The 22,110-nt window shown below is 37.8% G+C and overlaps 6 protein-coding genes and 3 pseudogenes across 6 annotated transcripts; 6 read left to right on the top strand and 3 right to left on the bottom strand.

Moving 5' to 3' along the window:
- Nucleotides 1–1,334: 1,334 nt before the first annotated feature.
- Nucleotides 1,335–1,703, bottom strand: LOC144435598 (histone H2B, gonadal pseudogene; annotated as a pseudogene).
- A 345-nt stretch (nt 1,704–2,048) lies between these two features.
- On the top strand, nt 2,049–2,423 carry LOC144435080 (histone H2A-like). The gene has a single exon (XM_078123628.1). It carries the CDS (start codon nt 2,049–2,051, stop codon nt 2,421–2,423), a length of 375 nt encoding a protein of 124 aa, XP_077979754.1.
- Nucleotides 2,424–5,719: 3,296 nt separating this feature from the next.
- Nucleotides 5,720–6,031, top strand: LOC144435519 (histone H4). The gene has a single exon (XM_078124110.1). It carries the CDS (start codon nt 5,720–5,722, stop codon nt 6,029–6,031), a length of 312 nt encoding a protein of 103 aa, XP_077980236.1.
- Nucleotides 6,032–7,784: 1,753 nt separating this feature from the next.
- LOC144435642 (histone H2B, gonadal pseudogene) lies at nt 7,785–8,153 on the bottom strand (annotated as a pseudogene).
- A 350-nt stretch (nt 8,154–8,503) lies between these two features.
- LOC144435087 (histone H2A-like) lies at nt 8,504–8,878 on the top strand. The gene has a single exon (XM_078123640.1). The coding sequence runs from the start codon at nt 8,504–8,506 to the stop codon at nt 8,876–8,878; it is 375 nt and encodes a 124-aa protein (XP_077979766.1).
- Nucleotides 8,879–10,766: 1,888 nt separating this feature from the next.
- On the top strand, nt 10,767–11,078 carry LOC144435520 (histone H4). Its single transcript, XM_078124111.1, has one exon. The coding sequence runs from the start codon at nt 10,767–10,769 to the stop codon at nt 11,076–11,078; it is 312 nt and encodes a 103-aa protein (XP_077980237.1).
- Nucleotides 11,079–15,368: 4,290 nt separating this feature from the next.
- On the top strand, nt 15,369–15,680 carry LOC144435521 (histone H4). The gene has a single exon (XM_078124112.1). The coding sequence runs from the start codon at nt 15,369–15,371 to the stop codon at nt 15,678–15,680; it is 312 nt and encodes a 103-aa protein (XP_077980238.1).
- Nucleotides 15,681–19,400: 3,720 nt separating this feature from the next.
- On the bottom strand, nt 19,401–19,769 carry LOC144435634 (histone H2B, gonadal pseudogene; annotated as a pseudogene).
- Nucleotides 19,770–20,116: 347 nt separating this feature from the next.
- LOC144435840 (histone H2A-like) lies at nt 20,117–20,491 on the top strand. The gene has a single exon (XM_078124476.1). It carries the CDS (start codon nt 20,117–20,119, stop codon nt 20,489–20,491), a length of 375 nt encoding a protein of 124 aa, XP_077980602.1.
- The last annotated feature ends 1,619 nt before the right edge of the window (nt 20,492–22,110 follow it).

Here is a 22,110-nt window from a genome sequence, read left to right on the forward strand (position 1 = left end):
ATTCTCTCTAACACCCACGACTTTAATAATAGTTAACAAAACAGTTCATTTCTACAACATACTTCCGTGATATAATCGAGCACCTGAATGTGTTATTTCTCTTAAGTATCGATTATCGTTACTGAACTCTTAAACATCCATATTGAAGTATGTGTTCCATGTATTGATGCATAACTGAGATACAAGCACACAGCTGACAATGAGGTCAAAGAAATACAATGAAAAGAAACATTAGTACATGCATAGTTAAACAATGCGAATTCTACATTATCGCATGTAAAGCTATTTCTCAACCGTAAAATACTAGTAGTGGATGTGATGCATAAATTAGATATCTGGTGACTAACAGTATGAATAAATGCTGACATTTGGTGCCCTCCTTGCTTTTTATTGTTCCGCTACATATTATGCCTCGACGTTTGTATCGATCGCCCTCAGTCTCCGTCTCGTTGAAAATTTCAGGTCACAAAGTTCAAGTTTGTATTTGGAAGAAAGTTTCATTCAGCTTGTGCATGTTTCTGAATACATACATATAGTATTTTGTCATATATAGGAGATACCGATATACATGGACAATTACACAGTATGTGGGTATACGTATATACTAGTCGGTACATGAACACATACATACGGAATACAGATAAGTTATTCAATGTGGATACGTATATACACAGCCATGGTATGTATGGCGCCCCCAATTTACTTTTACTTTATACTCCTGTTTTTATTCAGCAGGTTATACATTCTTTTGACTCTCGTCAGCCACCTGTTGATGCTTAGGCCAGGTTGTTTGTCGTTGTTAGTCAGATCTACGGAGCCGTGCAAGCTATCCATGTACGAGTTGTATTTGTTAATTTACCGAGCCCAGGTCCGAGGTTTTCTTACAAAACCATTATGTCATTTACTGTGAAATTTTTCTGAAATGTCCTTGGTCATTTTTATCAGTAAAATTAATAGTATATCAATACAACCATTTCTTTGTACGACTTTTATTAATTTGTTGTCAAAAATCTTACCAGTTTTACTTCAAAAGTGATAAGTAGATTATAGCGAACAGATTTACTTACATTATTATGGATGTATTCTCTTCGGAGAATTTGATGTAAAAAATTAAATGATATGCTTTAGTGTCATTCCTTTTGACCGTGTATTGTGTGTGTCTAAGAGACATAATTCGGAATTGTTCAAATTTGTATCAGAAAATACAATATATGATCAGAGCATTTAAATTGTGTATGCATTAAAGTCATGTTGTTTGGTTTGGTAGTTCTCTTTTTGGAGGATGTGGTGGTCCTGAAAAGGACCGTTTGGTTTGTGTATGCTGGGCATACGAATTATTTGGAGCTGGTATACTTGGTGACGGCTTTGGTTCCCTCACTGACGGCGTGCTTTGCAAGCTCACCGGGCAGCAAGAGACGTACAGCAGTCTGGATCTCTCTGCTCGTGATGGTGGATCTCTTGTTGTATTGGGCAAGACGGGAAGCTTCAGCTGCAATACGTTCGAAAATATCGTTGACGAAGCTGTTCATGATAGACATGGCCTTGGATGAGATACCAGTGTCTGGGTGAACTTGTTTCATAACTTTGTAGATGTAGATACCATAGCTTTCCTTTCTGCGTCTCTTTCTCTTCTTGTCACCACTTCGTACAGCTTTAGCCTGGCCGGCTTTCTTTGCAGCTTTCCCACTTCCCTTGGGAGGCATGTTTGGTTTCAATCGGATGATGATTTCAGTGTGTTGAGGAAATGCAAACGGTGCACTTTTTATAACCAAAGGAATGCAAATGAGGAATTCTAATGATAATGAAGTGATAGGCGGGAAAGAGAAAATCCAATAAGAATTATCACCTTCTATTTATGCATTTAACTTCGCGACAAATCAACTCTTTGTCATTGGTTAGGTTTGACTCTCATTACGTTCGTTGTTGTGATTGGCCAAAATTGACTGTTAGCAGAATTCTCCCTTCGGCTATAAATTTGGACAGTTTGGTGGTAGGTTCAGTCATTTAACATCAGTAGACAGTACTCACGAAAAACCAACAACTTCATAATGTCTGGACGTGGTAAAGCAGGTAAAGCTAAGGGTAAAGCAAAGAGCCGTTCCAGCCGTGCTGGTTTACAGTTCCCAGTCGGACGTGTGCACCGTTTCCTTCGCAAAGGCAACTATGCTAAACGCGTTGGTGCAGGTGCCCCAGTCTACTTGGCTGCCGTTCTCGAATACTTGGCTGCTGAAATCCTAGAGTTGGCAGGAAATGCTGCCCGTGACAACAAGAAGACCAGAATCATTCCACGTCACTTGCAACTGGCTGTCCGTAATGACGAAGAATTGAACAAACTGATGGGCGGTGTCACCATTGCTCAGGGTGGTGTATTGCCAAACATCCAGGCAGTACTTTTACCAAAGAAGACTCAATCCAAAAAGTAAATCGTATGCCCAGCATACACAAACCAAACGGTCCTTTTCAGGACCACCACATCCTCCAAAAAGAGAACTACCAAACCAGTAAACACACACCAATATGTCCTGCCTCTTTTGAATAAAGAGAAATACATTACACATAGTTGTGAAAGTAATGCAGATACATTGAGAGCCAAGGTCAATTTTTGCACCAAGTCCACTAAAGTAGACGGTGTGAACGACATCTACCAAAATAATGATTTGCTAAACGATGCAGTGAATGTCAAAATACATTTTACCACTATGATTTTACATACAATACAGTGTTCCAGTACATGTACTATTAATTTCGCAGCCAAGCTAACAATAATAATTTTCACCAAATGTAATAAAAATTTACCTAAAAATGGATACATATACAAAATACATGCCATAAGGGATCAAGAAATAGCAAAGCTGGCCAACAAACATACTAGTACTTGTAGGTGTATATACAACATTCCAGATTTCCATAGGAACTATCACAAATAAGAAACATTTAAATACAAAAAATTACAAAGCACAACATATGGAACAGTAAACTTGACACACATTAAATTAGACAATCGTCCCTAATCTTTGTATAAATGCTGAGTGGCTTATCAACGAGAAGAGAGATACTCGTCCCGACTAAAGTTCCTCACTTCTCGCGGCTAAGCCGCTCAAGGCACACTTTGTGCGCCTTACAAATCTCAGGGTCACGATCTGGCAGCGAGACTAATGTACTATAAGATTACTGCAATGTGTACATGACAATTAGTCTCGCTGCCAGACTCGGGACTAGTCCCTCTATCTCTTCTCGCGGCCAAGCCACTCGGCATACATATATACAAAGATTAGGGACGATAGTCACGCGTCTGGCAGCGAGACAACATAGAAAGTTATTAAAGGTACTTTTCCACTCGCGTATGGTAATTTCTTTGTTTTATTTATTTTTTAACTTTCGCAAAAGTCAGGCAGTCCACACAGGTGACGGACACCTATAAATGTGGACCCCAAAACATATATACAGGGAAATAAAAGACAACCAGCAAAAGCTACAGTTAAATACATGTACAAGATGAATGGAAACACCTACAATTACAATACGCCTAAATCTGTCTTGGAGCGGGAATTGCCAAATGTATAAATTACGGGGGAAAAAACAGAAAACAACAATAATATCTTAAAACTACGAATAGAGGAGATAATAGAAAGCTACAACAAATACTCAAATAAATACATTTGTAGTCGCATAATTTATTTATGTATTCCGGATATGAAAGTACAGACACAAACAAATGCATCGAAGAGGTACACACGGAATCACTGTACAGGGACACAACAGAATATAACTTGAAGACGGTTTATTTCGTAGTATAACGTCTGGCTCACCAATCGAGAGGAACGTCAGTGTATGACCAGAAACGTGGACCGTCCAACTGGATCGATCAGATAGATCGTCCAGTCGAGACAATCCAGCCCTAGACCATTCTTCACAGATCGAAGAGATCGTCCCAGAAGATCGTTCTCTCTTCCTTCTCTCCTCTTTAAAAACACTATATATCCCAGAAGATATAGCCCAGAAGAGAGGCGTTTCTCAATACGTAAAGCATATTAAAATCACACTACAATTCTTATTTAAATGTCAAGTTTCACGTCACTAGTCATTCCAGATAGTTGATTGGATTGAAGTTCTTGATATCTGCATATAGTGACGTGATATTCAGATTATTATCTTACGTACCCAATTTTGTTTATTCTTAAAATATTCTTAAGAAATATATCTAAAATACTTTACTATTACAATATTCTTATGACAGGTGCTGCCGACTAGCAATGTATACAAATTCTATTCATTTGAAATTGTAATAAGTTTGTATGATGTCAACCCGACATTGATGTCAGCAGCATATTTGTCTGCAATTTCGATATAGCACATAATAGTTTCTTTTGTCTTAAGTTCCGCATTGTTTGTTTGAACTTGATTTACTGCTAACAAAGGCTATACAAATACAACCGGAGATCAATTTCACACCCTCATTGTTATTGCCAAAAAATACTTTTCTGCATTGTTTCATCCAGTTGTTTTCTTTTGTTACTCATGTTTCATTGTATCTAATTGGAATCTCTTGGTTTGTGTTCAAACTTGTATATTGGTTTTGTTAAAGTGCTTAGATTAAGACAATAGAATCCATTAAATCGATACCATATTGGTTTTCTATCTGCAGTTTATGCTTTCCATGTACAAAATATCTCAAGTTCATTTCTACGGTTGGAATGTACTAGTATGTGACAACTTCATTAGATCCTATCTTAAAGGCACAGAAAAAACTTGTTCGCATTATTACTTTTAATGATTCTTTTACCCATAGTAAACCCCCTTTTCACACTCTTGGCATTCTTGATATTTATAGTCAATTTAAATGTCAGATTTGTATATTTATTCACGATCTTATTATTAATAGACTACCAAGACATTTCAGCGATTATTTTTCATTCATTCAACATAGCAACCAAACAAGATCGGTGACGAATTGTAATATTTCCATACCAAGGAAAACGTTCACTCTTAGCCAGTACTCTCTAGACTACCATAGTGGTAAAATCTGGAATGACGTCTCACACGATACGTAACATCACCAACAGAAATGCTTTTAAATCAGCGACCAAAGAGTACTTTCTTATCAGACAATAAACTTGCATATTCTGTAAGACATTACCAGTCTTATCAAATTTTGGCCTGTGGATGCATCAAACTTCACCAAAGTTTTATTATATGTTTCCTTCCACCTGTTTTATATCTTTTGACTGAACTAATTTTTTTGTGTGTAAATACGGTATGTTGTAATTATTCCATACTTCATAGTTACTGTAGAGCAATTGTATATCAGAAAGAAGTTTATTATTTTGTATTTATCACTCTAAAATATCTTAAACGAGATATATATTATGTTTTCAAAAGGCGTTTCTCCAGAGCTTGACGTAAAATGAGGATCCTGTAATAGAAGTAAATGCTTACATTCTTATTAGCTGAGGCAAATCTACCAATAATCAATTAACAATTTGTTGTTTCCAGAAATCTTAAAATCACGGCTTGGGATCCCAAGTGCGAATTCCCAAGTGGTGAAGCTGTTTTGTGAAAAAGAGCGGGAATTCCAACTCAGATAATAGTGGTCATTTGCAAGTGTGAAAAGACGTTGTTTGATATTACGTTCGTCTCAGCTCTATATAAACTATGGGGTAACACTTGAGAAACCATAACAACTTAACTCCCCAAGTGAAAACAATATCTTACAATAATCATGTCTGGTCGTGGTAAAGGAGGTAAAGGTCTTGGAAAAGGAGGCGCCAAGCGTCATCGTAAAGTTCTTCGTGATAACATCCAGGGTATCACCAAACCAGCTATCCGTCGTTTGGCCCGTCGTGGTGGTGTCAAACGTATCTCTGGTCTCATTTACGAAGAAACCCGTGGTGTACTGAAAGTATTCTTGGAGAACGTCATCCGTGATGCCGTCACCTACACCGAGCACGCCAAGAGAAAGACCGTCACCGCCATGGATGTCGTCTATGCTCTGAAACGCCAAGGCCGTACTTTGTACGGATTTGGTGGTTAGATCCAACTACAAAAACCCAAACCAAACGGCCCTTTTCAGGGCCACCACATCCTCCAAAAAGAGAACTACCGAATCTGACTAAAGTAGTGTACATTTGTTGATACTTCCTCCAAGTTTCTAACTTGAAGTTGCACAGACCCACACGAAAAGTGAATAAAGAACAATCCCAACATGATCTAGAAACTTCAACGAAGTGATTGTTTGATTATGACCTAGGTTAGACTGAAGTAAACAAACGAAATATATACTAATACCAATATCAGCAGTACAGCATGGCAAACATCCATGAACAACAGAGTATAACTGCATATCAATATCAAATGATCATTTCATATTTTAGGAAACCCATTCTGATTCTTGTTGATATTAATATGGAATTACTCTGTTGTTCATGTTTGTGTTTGTCATCTTTATCAGTCTTATTAATAAATATTGTTCTTTGTTTATTTTGTGTATATATTGTCCATTGCGAACTAAGCCCTAGACCGAGTGCTGATGTCGAGTCAAACATGCTGTGAGAATGTTTGTTACTTAGGAGGTTACTATCAATCGAGTATCTGATTAGAATTTCGATTAAGTAGTGTCTGACCATCCATAGTCTGACTGATCTATAGGACAGCTGGTCTAGCCGTGGATGTCGAGACATGGTTATTTCAGTATGCGGTCCATGTATTGATGCACAACTGATATACAACTTACAAGCACACAGCTGACAATGAAGTCAAAGAAATACAATGGAAAGAAAGATTAGTAAATGCATAGTTAAACAATGCGAATTCTACATTATCACATGTAAAGCTATTTCTCAACTAGTAGTGGATGTGATTCATAAATTAGATATCTGGTGACTAACAGTATGAATAAATGCTGACATTTGGTGCCCTCCTTGCTTTTTATTGTTCCGCTACATATTATGCCTAGAAGTTTGTATCACTCGCCCCCAGTCTCCGTCTCAGTCGAAAATTCAAGGTCTCAAAGTTCAAGTTTGTATTTGGAAGAAAGTTTCATCAGCTTGTGCATGTTTATGAATACATACATATAGTATTTTGTCATATATAGGAGATACCAAAATATATGGACAATTACACAGTACTTGGGTATACGTATATACTAGTAGGTATATGAACACATACATACGGAATATAGATATATAAGTAAATCAATGTGGATACCGTTTACGTATATACACAGCCATGGTATGTATGGCGCCTCCAATTTACTTTTACTTTATACTCCTGTTTTTATTCAGCGGGTTATACATTCTTTTGACTCTCGTCTGCCACCTGTTGATACTTAGGCCAGGTTGTTTGTCCTTGTTAGTCGGATCTACGGAGCGGTGCAAGCTATCCATGTACCAGTTGTATTTGTTAATTTACCGAGCCCAGGTCCGAGGTTTTCTTACAAAACCATTATGTCATTTACTGTGAAATTTTTCTGAAATGTCCTTGGTCATTTTTATCAGTAAAATTAATAGTACATGTATATCAATACAACCATTTCTTTGTACGACTTTTATTAATTTGTTGTCAAAAATTAAATGATTCGCGTGAGTGTCATTCCTTTTGACCGTGTATTGTGTCGAAGAGATATAAATCGGAATTCTTCAAGTTTGTATCAGAAAATACAATATATGATTAGAGCATTTAAATTGTGTATGCATTAGAGTCATGTTGTTTGGTTTGGTAGTTCTCTTTTTGGAGGATGTGGTGGTCCTGAAAAGGACCGTTTGATTTGTGTATGTTGGGCATACGAATTATTTGGAGCTGGTATACTTGGTTACGGCTTTGGTTCCCTCACTGACGGCGTGCTTGGCAAGCTCACCGGGCAGCAAGAGACGTACAGCAGTCTGGATCTCTCTGCTCGTGATGGTGGATCTCTTGTTGTATTGGGCAAGACGGGAAGCTTCAGCTGCAATACGTTCGAAAATATCGTTGACGAAGCTGTTCATGATAGACATGGCCTTGGAGGAGATACCAGTGTCTGGGTGAACTTGTTTCATAACTTTGTAGATGTAGATACCATAGCTTTCCTTTCTACGTCTCTTTCTCTTCTTGTCACCACTTCGTACAGCTTTAGCCTGACCGGCTTTCTTGGCAGCTTTTCCACTTCCCTTGGGAGGCATGTTTGATTTCAATCGGATGATGAGTTCAGTGTGTTGAGGCAATGCAAACGGTGCACTTTTTATAACCAAAGGAATGCAAATGAGGAATATTCTAAAGATGAATGAAGTGATAGGCGGGAAAGAGAACATTCAATAACAATTATCACCTTCTATTTATGCATTTAACTTCGCGCCAAATCAACTCTTTGTCATTGGTTAGGTTTGCAGCTCATTACCAGTTCTTTGTATTGATTGGCCAAAATTGACTGTTAGCAGAATTCTCCCTTCGGCTATAAATTTGGACAGTTTGGTGGTAGGTTCAGTCATTTAACATCAGTAGACAGTACTCACGAAAAACCAACAAGTTCATCATGTCTGGACGTGGTAAAGCAGGTAAAGCTAAGGGTAAGGCAAAGAGCCGTTCCAGCCGTGCTGGTTTACAGTTCCCAGTCGGACGTGTGCACCGTTTCCTTCGCAAGGGCAACTATGCTAAACGCGTTGGTGCAGGTGCCCCAGTCTACTTGGCTGCCGTTCTCGAATACTTGGCTGCTGAAATCCTAGAGTTGGCAGGAAATGCTGCCCGTGACAACAAGAAGACCAGAATCATTCCACGTCACTTGCAGTTGGCTGTCCGAAATGACGAAGAATTAAACAAACTGATGGGTGGTGTCACCATTGCTCAGGGTGGTGTATTGCCAAACATCCAGGCAGTACTTTTACCAAAGAAGACTCAATCCAAAAAGTAAATCGTATGCTATGCATACACAAACCAAACGGTCCTTTTCAGGACCACCACATCCTCCAAAAAGAGAACTACCAAACCTTCAGTAAACACACCAATATTTCTTTTCTGATGTCTTGCCTCTTTTTAATACAGAGAAATACATTACACAATACGCAACAAAAATTAGGAAATAAAGAATGGAAATTGAGTTCATGGTACAAACAAGTACCAGTCCAAATACAATGATATGGTACCACACACTTTTCAACACAGGTGGACTTACTTGAGAATGGCACAACTTGAGTTCAAGTAAAAGGACAATTCTAAGTCTGGGTAAAACTTCTGCTTTATTTCAATAACTACGTTTGACCGCACAGAGTCTTTTTCAAGGGCTAAAATACAAAAATAATATAAACTAAAATGGAAATTACTAGAAAAGAGTATGGTATCCTTAGCTTTACCCGTACTCTCTGCCACACTCGTGACTATCATTTCTTGGCTTTGAAAGGCGCACAAAGTGCGCCCTGAGCGGCAAAGCCGCGAGAAGTGGGGGACTCGGGACTAGTCCCTCTCTTCTCGCGGCTACGCCGCTCGACATACATACAAAGATTAGGGATGATGGTCACGAGTCTGGCAGCAACAATATATGGCAATATAATGAACGTGAAAGGTAGTTTTCCACTCGCGTATGGTAATTTTTTATTTTATTTATATATTCAGGCAGTCTACACAGGTGACGGACACCTATAAACGTGGACCCCAAAACATATATACAGGGAAATAAAAGACAACCGGCAAACACTACAGTTACAATACATGTACAAGATGAATGGAAACACCTACAATTACAATAAGCCTAAATCTGTCTTGGAGGGGAAATTGCCAAATGTATAAATTACAAACAAAAAAAAACACAAAACAACGGTAATATCTTAAAACTACGAATAGAGGATATAATAGAAAGCTACAACAAATACTCAAATAAATACATTTGTAATCGCTTAATTTATTTATGTATTCAGGATATGAAAGTAAAGACACAAACAAATGGATCGAAAACTAGCTGCAATGTACCATTAAATTTCCGCTGCACACAATTCAAATATATCTAGACCATACACGAAACGTAGGGTCTATGGTTTGATGGTACTGGTGCAGCGTAGTGTCTTTGGAATGTTTGGATCCTAATTAAATGACATGGAGGGTTGATGGGGAAACGAACTCTTCACCTCTTGTAACCATAAACGTTTGAGAGAGATTTATTTATCGACTTTTACTTCTGATTTGACTTTAGAATTATTAAAAAATTTAAAATCGTGTATATTTATGGTTAAATTACAACTACTCACAGTCCCCGATAGAGGGATTGTGAACTACTGTTGCACATTAAGTCAAGTCGTGTGTTGGCCTATAGTTTTACGACATTGTAAATTTGATGGTGATGTCATTAATAATACTAACATTTAAAACTACTAATATTGTCGGCTATAGGGATATCAGAAAGAAGTTTATTATTTTCTGTTTAAACACTCGAGATATTTATTATGTTTTGAAAAGGCATTTCTCCAGAGTTTGACGTAAACTGAGGATCCTGTAATAGAAGTAATGTTTACATTCTTATTAGCTGAGGCATAATGAACAATCTACCAATGATAATCAACTAACAATTTGTTGTTTCGTGAAATCTAAAAATCACGACTTGGGATCCCAAGTGCGAATGAACGAGCTTGGTGAAGCTATTTTGTGAAAAAGAGCGGGAATTCCAACTCATATAATAGTGGTCATTTGCAAGTGTGAAAGGACGCTGTTTGATATTACGTTCGCCTCAGCTCGATATACTAGTAAACTATGGGGTAACGCTTGGGAAACCATAACAACGTAACTCCCCAAGTTAAAACAATATCAAAATCATGTCTGGTCGTGGTAAAGGAGGTAAAGGTCTTGGAAAAGGAGGCGCCAAGCGTCATCGTAAAGTTCTTCGTGATAACATCCAGGGTATCACCAAACCAGCTATCCGTCGTTTAGCCCGTCGTGGTGGTGTCAAGCGTATCTCTGGTCTCATTTATGAAGAAACCCGTGGTGTACTGAAAGTATTCTTGGAGAACGTCATCCGTGATGCCGTCACCTACACCGAGCACGCCAAGAGAAAGACCGTCACCGCCATGGATGTCGTCTATGCTCTGAAACGCCAAGGCCGTACTTTGTACGGATTTGGTGGTTAGATCCAACTACAAAAACCCAAACCAAACGGCCCTTTTCAGGGCCACCACATCCTCCAAAAAGAGAACTACCAAAACTAGCTAAGCTGGTGTACATTTGTTGTTGCTTCCCCCGAGTTTCTAACTTGAAGTTGCACAGACCCACACGAAAAGTGAACAAAATACAAACCCAACATAATCTAGAAACGTCAACGAAGTGATTGTTTGATTATGACTTAGGTTAGAACGAAGTAAACAGACAAAATATATACTGATACCAACAATATCAGCAGTACGGCATGGAGGAAATGCATGAACAACAGAGTATAACTGCATATCAAGATCAAATGACCATTTCCTATTTTAGATAGTCTAATTCCTATACAGTATCGTTACGATTAATACCTTCATTCACAAAAAAAACCAAGACATGGTTATTTCAGTATGTGTTCCATGTATTGATGCATAACTGAGATACAAGCACACAGCTGACAATGAGGTCAAAGAAATACAATGAAAAGAAACATTAGTACATGCATAGTTAATAAACAATGCGAATTCTACATTATCACATTATCACATTATTATGTAAAGCTATTGTACATTATCACATGTAAAGCTATTGTAGTTGTACATTATCACATGTAAAATAGTGGATGTGATGCATAAATTAGATATCTTGTGACTAATAGTATGAATAAATGCTGACATTTGGTGCCCTCCTTGCTGTTTATCTCCCATGACGTGTACTCGCGATAGAAAACATTAGTAAACATATTGAGTATGCAGATAGAAATACATTTTTTTATTTTTTTATTCAGGTATACCAACGGGCATAAAGCCCATTTGCAGGCCCCTAGAAACAAATAAGGAAAAACAAGCACTAAAAAGATAAAAACAAGGGATAGCAATAACAGAAAGAAGTGACATGACATAAAAGGCAAACACAGAAATAAAAACAACAAAACAGGTAAAATTATTTAAAACACGCAGCCTGAAGCACACGCCGAAAGGCGGAAACAGGACTAAATAAATCTATGTTTGGATTTGCTTTAAATACGTCATTACAAGTGGTTAGACATGTTAAAATTGGGGAATATTTTCTCAGATTTACTCTGGAGGCACTGATGCGAAAGATATCAGTGGTTATTACGTATCTGTCTGCTCTGTACATTAAAAACAAACCTTGTACAAAATGGATGGACAATTATAGTATGAATTGACCAGTTTATAAACAAAAATAGCAGCTAAAAACTTTCGCCTCCTCACCAGTGGAGGAAGCTTAAACCTAGCACATAGCGAATCGTAATCTGTTGAAGTATATTGCACATTTGATTTAAAACATAACAATTTAATACATTTCTGCTGTACACGTTCGACAAATCACAACACATGGAACTGTCAAATTGACACACATTAAATTAAACGATCGTCCCTCATCTTTGTATAAATGCCGAGCGGCTTAGCCGCGAGAAGAGAGATACTAGTCCCGACTAAAGTTCCTCACTTCTCGCTACTGAGGCGCTCAAGACGCACTTTGTGCGCCTTACAAAGGTCACGATCTGTCAGCGAGACTAACGTACTATAAGCTTACTGCAACATGTACATGGCTATTAGTCTCGCTGCCACTCGGCATACATATATACAAAGATTAGGGACGATAGTCACGCGTCTGGCAGCGAGACTACATAGAACGTTATTAAAGGTACTTTTCCACTCGCGTATGGTAATTTCTTTATTTTATTTATTTTTTAACTTTCACAAAAGTCAGGCAGTCCACACATGTGACGGACACCTATAAATGTGGACCCCAAAACATATATGCAGGGAAATAAAAGACAACCGGCAAACACTACAGTTACAATACATGTACAAGATGAATGGAAACACCTACAATTACAATAAGCCTAAATCTGTCTTGGAGCGGAAATTGCCAAATGTATAAATTACAAAAAAAAACAGAAATAATATCTTAAAACTACGAATAGAGGAGATAATGGAAAGCTACAACAAATACTCAAATAAATACATTTGCAGTCGCTTAATTTATTTATGTATTCATGATATTAAAGTAAAGACACAAACAAATAGATCGAAAACTTAGCTGCATTCTACCATTAAATTTCCGCTGCACACAATTCAAATATATCTAGTAGTAGGCTGAACTATATTATCTCAAATTGCGTCGATGACTATTATTACAAATATTTCACAAAACATATTCGCATGTAGGAAATGCTGACAAAGTGTCATGAGGGGTCATATTAAATAACTATAGTGGTAACATGTAGAACATTGGTATCGGTACGACTACATGAGATATTCATAAAATACTCTCTAAATTAACACGCGAAAACAATTGGTCGGTTATGGGTCCCAAGATATGCTGAAATTATTAGGAATTTGAATTACCGTACAATGAGAAGGTGACTATCTCATTTCCTTTATACAGATAACAAAGCTGTGATAATGATTTCTATCTTTAGTCGATCGGTGTAAGTTGGGTTATACGTCACCTGTCACCAATCTCGCATTTTCATTGGTCGAGAGCCCTGCAGATACACAGGCGTATTTTTCACAACAGCCGTATTTTTGCTTGTTGTATCACGTGATCACTGCACGTCCCCTTGTAAACAAATCTAGCAGACAACTAGAGATCGAGCTATAACCAGCATTTCCAATGCCAAATTTGTTCTCAAGCGAACAAAATATCACCGTTGTATACATTGAAACAAGTCTTTGAACTGTACTTTTCATGTCACAGGGAAATAGTCAAAAATTCCACACACAACCGTGAAAGTCCAGTAACGGCGAACGCACGGTCGTCACGCGATCGTAAACATGAATTCCTAAATTTATGAAGGATATGAAAATTACCACCACAGAGGGTGTAATTTTTGCTTAACTAGAACAACAAAGCATATCACGAACATTTATGTACATTTAATGGTATACAGTACGCAAAACAAAGACGTACTCATTTTTCAGCTGATGGTTATAAGTTTGAATATATCGCTGAGTGATATGCAAATAGTAAACATTACGTCATACTACTGAGCAAACGCGCACTCTGATTGGATGATAAAGTTAAGGCTGACATGTAAACAACCGCATTGCAGTTATCAGAGAGGTGCGTGATACTACCCTCAACAGTATAACGCGGAAGTGATTTTATTTTAAAATGAAATAGCATTTTTAGACATTCAAAAATGAATTCATAGTCGCAGGTGACGTATAAGTATGTTATTTGCCAAATACTGTTCCACATCTTGCTGCTCAAGGTAATTTTTTCTGGTATAACGGCTCGCCTCCGGCTCTCCGTTATACCAGAAAAATTACCTCTCGCAGCAAAATATGGAACGGTATTTGGCAAATAACATATGCTTATCTACATCAGTTCCTTTAGGATATCGATACCTTCATTTATTTGTATAAGTTGTACAATGTATAAATTTGATGTCAACGGAGAAATGATAAATTTGACCATAGACCATACACGAAACGTACGGTCTATGGTTTGATGGTACTGGTGGTGGTGCAGCGTAGTGTCCTTGGAATGTTTGGATCCTAATTAAATGACATGGAGGGTTGATGGGGAAACGAACTCTTCACCTCTTGTAACCATAAACGTTTGAGAGAGACTTATTTATCGACTTTTACTTCTGATTTGACTTTAGAATTATTAAAACATTTAAAATCGTGTATATTTATGGTTAAATTACAACTACTCACAGTCCCCGATAGAGGGATTGTGAATTACTTTTGCACATTTAAGTCAAGCCGTGTTGGCCTATTGCTTTACGACACTGTAAATTTGATAGTGATGTCATTAATAATACTAACATTTGAAAACTATTAATATTCTAAAATGTCGGTTATAGGGATATCAGAGAGAAGTTTATTATTTTGTATCTAAACACTCTAAAATATCTTAAACGAGATATTCATTATGTTTTTAAAAGGCATTTCTCCAGAATTTGACCTAAAATGAGAATCCTGTTACAGAAATAATGTTTACATTCTTATTAGCTGAGGCATAATAAATAATCTACCAATAATAATCAACTAACAATTTGTTGTTTCATGAAATCTTAAAATCACGGCTTGGAATCCCAAGTGCGAATGAACGAGCTTGGTGAAGCTGTTTTGTGAAAAAGAGCGGGAATTCCAACTCAGATAATAGTGGTCATTTGCAAGTGTGAAAAGACGCTGTTTGATATTACGTTCGTCTCAGCTCTATATAAACTATGGGGTAACGCTTGAGAAACCATAACAACGTAACTCCCCAAGTGAAAACAATATCTTACAATAATCATGTCTGGTCGTGGTAAAGGAGGTAAAGGTCTTGGAAAAGGAGGCGCCAAGCGACATCGTAAAGTTCTTCGTGATAACATCCAGGGTATCACCAAACCAGCTATCCGTCGTTTAGCCCGTCGTGGTGGTGTCAAGCGTATCTCTGGTCTCATCTATGAAGAAACCCGTGGTGTACTGAAAGTATTCTTGGAGAACGTCATCCGTGATGCAGTCACCTACACCGAGCACGCCAAGAGAAAGACCGTCACCGCCATGGATGTCGTCTATGCTCTGAAACGCCAAGGCCGCACTTTGTACGGATTTGGTGGTTAGATCCAACTACAGAAACCCAAACCAAACGGCCCTTTTCAGGGCCACCACATCCTCCAAAAAGAGAACTACCGAAACTAACTAAAGTAGTGTACATTTGTTGATGCGTCATCCAAGTTTCTATCTTGAAGTTGCACAGGCCCTACACGAAAAGTTAATAAAGTACAATCCCAACATAATCTAGAAACTTCAATGAAGTGATTGTTTGATTACGACCTAGGTTAGACCATGGAAGTATAACGTGGGTTATACTTCCATGGTTAGACCGAAGTAAACAAACGAAATATATACTAATACCAATATCAGCTGTACAGCATGGCAGACATGCATGAACAACAGAGTATAACTGCATATCAAGATCAAATGACCATTTCATATATATTTTAGGAAACCCATTCTGATTCTTGTTGATATTAATATGGAATTACTCTGTTGTTCATGTTTGTGTTTGTCATCTTTATCAGTCTTATTATTAAATATTGTTCTTTGTTTTTGTCTGTATATTGTCCATTGCGAACTAAGCCCTAGCCCTAGTGCTGACGATCAATCGAGTATCGGATTAGAATGTCGATTAAGTGTCTGACCATCCATAGTCTGACTGATCTATAGGACATCTGGTCTAGCCATGGATGTACTAGGCTCACTAATGGTCTAGCATTCTTGCAAATCAGAGTTGTGCTGTTACTTCTTCCGCGACACTGCGAAGCATCTTGGACGGTGCCGTAAAAGAGGATGTGGTTTACGACGATGTTGGTCTAGAAGAGAAGTTTGATCTTACGTAAACGCTAAAATTAATACGAAAGAATCTTGGACTGAAATCCTGGTTTCTACAACAAAGTTTAGTATTCTCCGTTTTTAGAGCGAGTGAAAAAATAGACTAAAAATACATCGTTGAGGGCATCGTTATCATCCGTGGAACTGGATAAGTAGAATGCACCCAACGACCGATCTTGCCAGTTTTACTTCAAAAGTGATAAGTTAAAATTAATACGAAATATATATTAATATTAATATGGATGTATTCTCTCTAACACCCACGACTTTAATAATAGTTAACAAAACAGTTCATTTCTACAACATACTTCCGTGATATAATCGAGCACCTGAATGTGTTTCGTTTATCGTTACTGAACTCATAAACATCCATATTGAAGTATGTGTTCCATGTATTGATGCATAACTGAGATACAAGCACACAGCTGACAATGAGGTCAAAGAAATACAATGAAAAGAAACATTAGTACATGCATAGTTAAACAATGCGAATTCTACATTATCGCATGTAAAGCTATTTCTCAACCGTAAAATACTAGTAGTGGATGTGATGCATAAATTAGATATCTGGTGACTAACAGTATGAATAAATGCTGACATTTGGTGCCCTCCTTGCTTTTTATTGTTCCGCTACATATTATGCCTCGACGTTTGTATCGATCGCCCTCAGTCTCCGTCTCGTTGAAAATTTCAGGTCACAAAGTTCAAGTTTGTATTTGGAAGAAAGTTTCATTCAGCTTGTGCATGTTTCTGAATACATACATATAGTATTTTGTCATATATAGGAGATACCGATATACATGGACAATTACACAGTATGTGGGTATACGTATATACTAGTCGGTACATGAACACATACATACGGAATACAGATAAGTTATTCAATGTGGATACGTATATACACAGCCATGGTATGTATGGCGCCCCCAATTTACTTTATACTCCTCTTTTTATTCAGCAGGTTATACATTCTTTTGACTCTCGTCTGCCACCTGTTGATACTTTATAGGCCAGGTCGTTTGTCCTTGTGAGTTGGATGTACGGAGCCGTGCAAGCTATCCATGTACCAGTTTTATCTGTTAATTTACCGAGCCCAGGTCCGAGGTTTTGTTACAAAACCATTATGTCATTTACTGTGAAATTTGTCCTTGGTCATTCTTATCAGTAAAATTAACAGTGTATCAATACAACCATTTCTTTGTACGACTTTTGTTAATTTGTTGTCAAGAATTAAATGATAAGCTTTGGTGTCATTTCTTTTGACCGTGTATTGTGTCCAAGAGATATAATTCGGAATTGTTCAAATTTGTATCAGAAAATGAAATATATGATCAGAGCATTTAAATTGTATATGTATTATTTTTCTGATCATTACCTGCATGACCAATCGCTCCCTTCAAAATGGTACATTTCCAGATGTCTGGAAGGAGGCAACCGTCGTACCATTGGTCAAAAAAGCAGCTGGCGGTATAGACTTGTCTAATTATCGACCTGTTAGTAACCTGTCATTCATTTCCAAGCTAGTAGAACGGGTTGTTGTCGATCAACTCACCACTCACATGCAGATCAATGCCTAGCTACCAGTTCATCAATCAGTGTACAGACAATATCACAGTATAGAGACTGTCCTCAGTAAGTTATGTCAGACATACTTGAGTGTATGGGTCAAAAACAAGTTGCACTTTTGGTTCTACTTGATCTAAGCTCAGCCTTTGATACCGTTGACCATGCAATTCTATTGGAGACAATAGAACGCGAATTTGGAGTACAGAATGTCGCACTCACTTGGTTAGCCTCTTACCTCACCAACAGATCACAGAAAGCCATAGTATCTGGCTGTTTATCTGAAAGTGTTCAACTGAAGTTTGGCGTCCCACAAGGATCATGCCTTGGCCCAGTCCTTTTCACGGCCTATTCGAGTACACTGTTTCGCGTCATAAACAACCATATGATTAATTCATACGGCTATGCTGATGATACACAACTTTTGAAAGCGTTTAAACCTCGATTAGATGATGAAACTGATGCTATAAAGTGTATATAGAGGTGTGTCGGTGACATACAAGCCTGGATGTTAACACATAGACTGAAGTTGAATGAGAACAAAACTGAAGTTATGCTACTAGGGACAAAACAACAATCAGCTAAAGTAACAAGTAACCATATTACTGTCGGAGAAAATCAGATCAAAATAGTTGACCATGTCCGCTATCTGGGAGGCTGATTCAAATCTATCGATGGTTCGTCATGTTAACCAAATCTGTAGGAAAGTCAATCATAACTTATACAATCTCCGTCGTATCCGTAAATATCTGAATCATGCTGCAGAAAGCTTGTGAAACATTGGTCCATTCTTTAGTCAGTTCTCATCTTGATTATGCAAACTCCATATTGTATGGAATGCCAAAGTATTTGTTTGAAAGATTGCAGCGAGTACAAAATAATGCCGTACGAGTTGTAAAAGGTTTGAGGGAATAACTCAATCTCTTATTCAGCTCCACTAGCTGCCTGTCAAGGCACGAGTTGATTTTAAAGTAATTTTACTAGTTTTTAAGGCTTTGAATGGTAAAGCACCTTTGTATATCCAGGATTCGTTCACACGTACCGTGACGTACCAACAATTCTCGTTACAATTTACGTAACGATTAAACAATATTATAAACTGTATTGATGTATTACCACATGTCCTTTACTAAGTAGTCATTTTAGCCTTTTTGTAATTATTGTAACCAATTTGTTGTTTTTAGCTTTATTATATTGTTTTACCATGCTTTTAAATCTATTTTATGTACAGCGCTTTTGAATATTAATAAATAGAAAAGGCGCTTTAGAAAATAAATAAACGTTAAACTTTATTAGAGTCATATTGTTTGGTTTGGTAGTTCTCTTTTTGGAGGATGTAGTGGTCCTGAAAAGGACCGTTTGGTTTGTGTATGCTGGGCATACGAATTATTTGGAGCTGGTATACTTCGTTACGGCTTTGGTTCCCTCACTGACGGCGTGCTTGGCAAGCTCACCGGGTAGCAAGAGACGTACAGCAGTCTGGATCTCTCTGCTCGTGATGGTGGATCTCTTGTTGTATTGGGCAAGACGGGAAGCTTCAGCTGCAATACGTTCGAAAATATCGTTGACGAAGCTGTTCATGATAGACATGGCCTTGGATGAGATACCAGTGTCTGGGTGAACTTGTTTCATAACTTTGTAGATGTAGATACCATAGCTTTCCTTTCTACGTCTCTTTCTCTTCTTGTCACCACTTCGTACAGCTTTAGCCTGACCGGCTTTCTTTGCAGCTTTTACACTTCCCTTGGGAGGCATGTTTGATTTCAATCGGATGATGATTTCAGTGTGTTGAGGAAATGCAAACGGTGCACTTTTTATAACCAAAGGAATGCAAATGTGGAATTCTAATGATAATGAAGTGATAGGCGGGAAAGAGAAAATTCAATAACAATTATCACCTTCTATTTATGCATTTAACTTCGCGCCAAATCAACTCTTTGTCATTGGTTAGGTTTGCAGCTCATTACCAGTTCGTTGTTGTGATTGGCCAAAATTGACTGTTAGCAGAATTCTCCCTTCGGCTGTAAATTTGGACAGTTTGGTGGTAGGTTCAGTCATTTAACATCAGTAGACAGTACTCACGAAAAACCAACAAGTTCATAATGTCTGGACGTGGTAAAGCAAGTAAAGCTAAGGGTAAGGCAAAGAGCCGTTCCAGCCGTGCTGGTTTACAGTTCCCAGTCGGACGTGTGCACCGTTTCCTTCGCAAAGGCAACTATGCTAAACGCGTTGGTGCAGGTGCCCCAGTCTACTTGGCTGCCGTTCTCGAATACTTGGCTGCTGAGATCCTAGAGTTGGCAGGAAATGCTGCCCGTGACAACAAGAAGACCAGAATCATTCCACGTCACTTGCAACTGGCTGTCCGTAATGACGAAGAATTGAACAAACTGATGGGCGGTGTCACCATTGCTCAGGGTGGTGTATTGCCAAACATCCAGGCAGTACTTTTACCAAAGAAGACTCAATCCAAAAAGTAAATCGTATGCTATGCATACACAAACCAAACGGTCCTTTTCAGGACCACCACATCCTCCAAAAAGAGAACTACCAAACCAGTAAACACACACCAATATGTCTTGCCTCTTTTGAATAAAGAGAAATACATTACACATAGTTGTGAAAGTAATGCAGATACATTGAGAGCCAAGGTCATTTTTGCACCAAGTCCACTAAAGTAGACGGTGTGAACGACATCTACCAATAAAATGATTTGCTAAACGATGCAGTGAATGTCAAAATACATTTTACCACTATGATTTTACATACAATACAGTGTTCCAGTACATGTACTATTAATTTCGCAGCCAAGCTAACAATAATAATTTTCACCAAATGTAATAAAAATTCACCTAAAAATGGATACATATACAGAATACATGCCATAAGGGATCAAGAAATAGCAAAGCTGGCCAACAAACGTACTAGTACTTGTAGGTGTATATACAACATTCCAGATTTCCATAGGAACTATCACAAATAAGAAACATTTAAATACAAAAAATTACAAAGCACAACATATGGAACAGTAAACTTGACACACATTAAATTAGACAATCGTCCCTAATCTTTGTATAAATGCTGAGTGGCTTATCCGCGAGAAGAGAGATACTAGTCCCGACTAAAGTTCCTCACTTCTCGCGGCTAAGCCGGTCAAGGCACACTTTGTGCGCCTTACAAAGCTCAGGGTCGCGATCTGGCAGCGAGACTAATGTACTATAAGATTACTGCAATATGTACATGGCAATTAATATTTCTGCCAGACTCGGGACTAGTCCCTCTATCTCTTCTCGCGGCCAAGCCACTCGGCATACATATATACAAAGCTAAGATTATAGGGACGATAGTCACGCGTCTGGCAGCGAGACAACATAGAAAGTTATTAAAGGTACTTTTCCACTCGCGTACGGTAATTTCTTTATTTTATTTATTTTTTAACTTTCACAAAAGTCAGGCAGTCCACACAGGTGACGGACACCTATAAATGTGGACCCCAAAACATATATACAGGGAAATAAAAGACAACCGGCAAACACTACAGTTACAATACATGTACAAGATGAATGGAAACACCTACAATTACAATAAGCCTAAATCTGTCTTGGAGCGGAAATTGCCAAATGTATAAATTACAAAAAAAAACAGAAATAATATCTTAAAACTACGAATAGAGGAGATAATGGAAAGCTACAACAAATACTCAAATAAATACATTTGCAGTCGCTTAATTTATTTATGTATTCATGATATTAAAGTAAAGACACAAACAAATAGATCGAAAACTTAGCTGCATTCTACCATTAAATTTCCGCTGCACACAATTCAAATATATCTAGTAGTAGGCTGAACTATATTATCTCAAATTGCGTCGATGACTATTATTACAAATATTTCACAAAACATATTCGCATGTAGGAAATGCTGACAAAGTGTCATGAGGGGTCATATTAAATAACTATAGTGGTAACATGTAGAACATTGGTATCGGTACGACTACATGAGATATTCATAAAATACTCTCTAAATTAACACGCGAAAACAATTGGTCGGTTATGGGTCCCAAGATATGCTGAAATTATTAGGAATTTGAATTACCGTA

Source organism: Glandiceps talaboti, chromosome 5 (genome assembly GCF_964340395.1).
Source record: "Glandiceps talaboti chromosome 5, keGlaTala1.1, whole genome shotgun sequence".
In the NCBI taxonomy this organism is placed as follows: domain Eukaryota; kingdom Metazoa; phylum Hemichordata; class Enteropneusta; family Spengelidae; genus Glandiceps; species Glandiceps talaboti.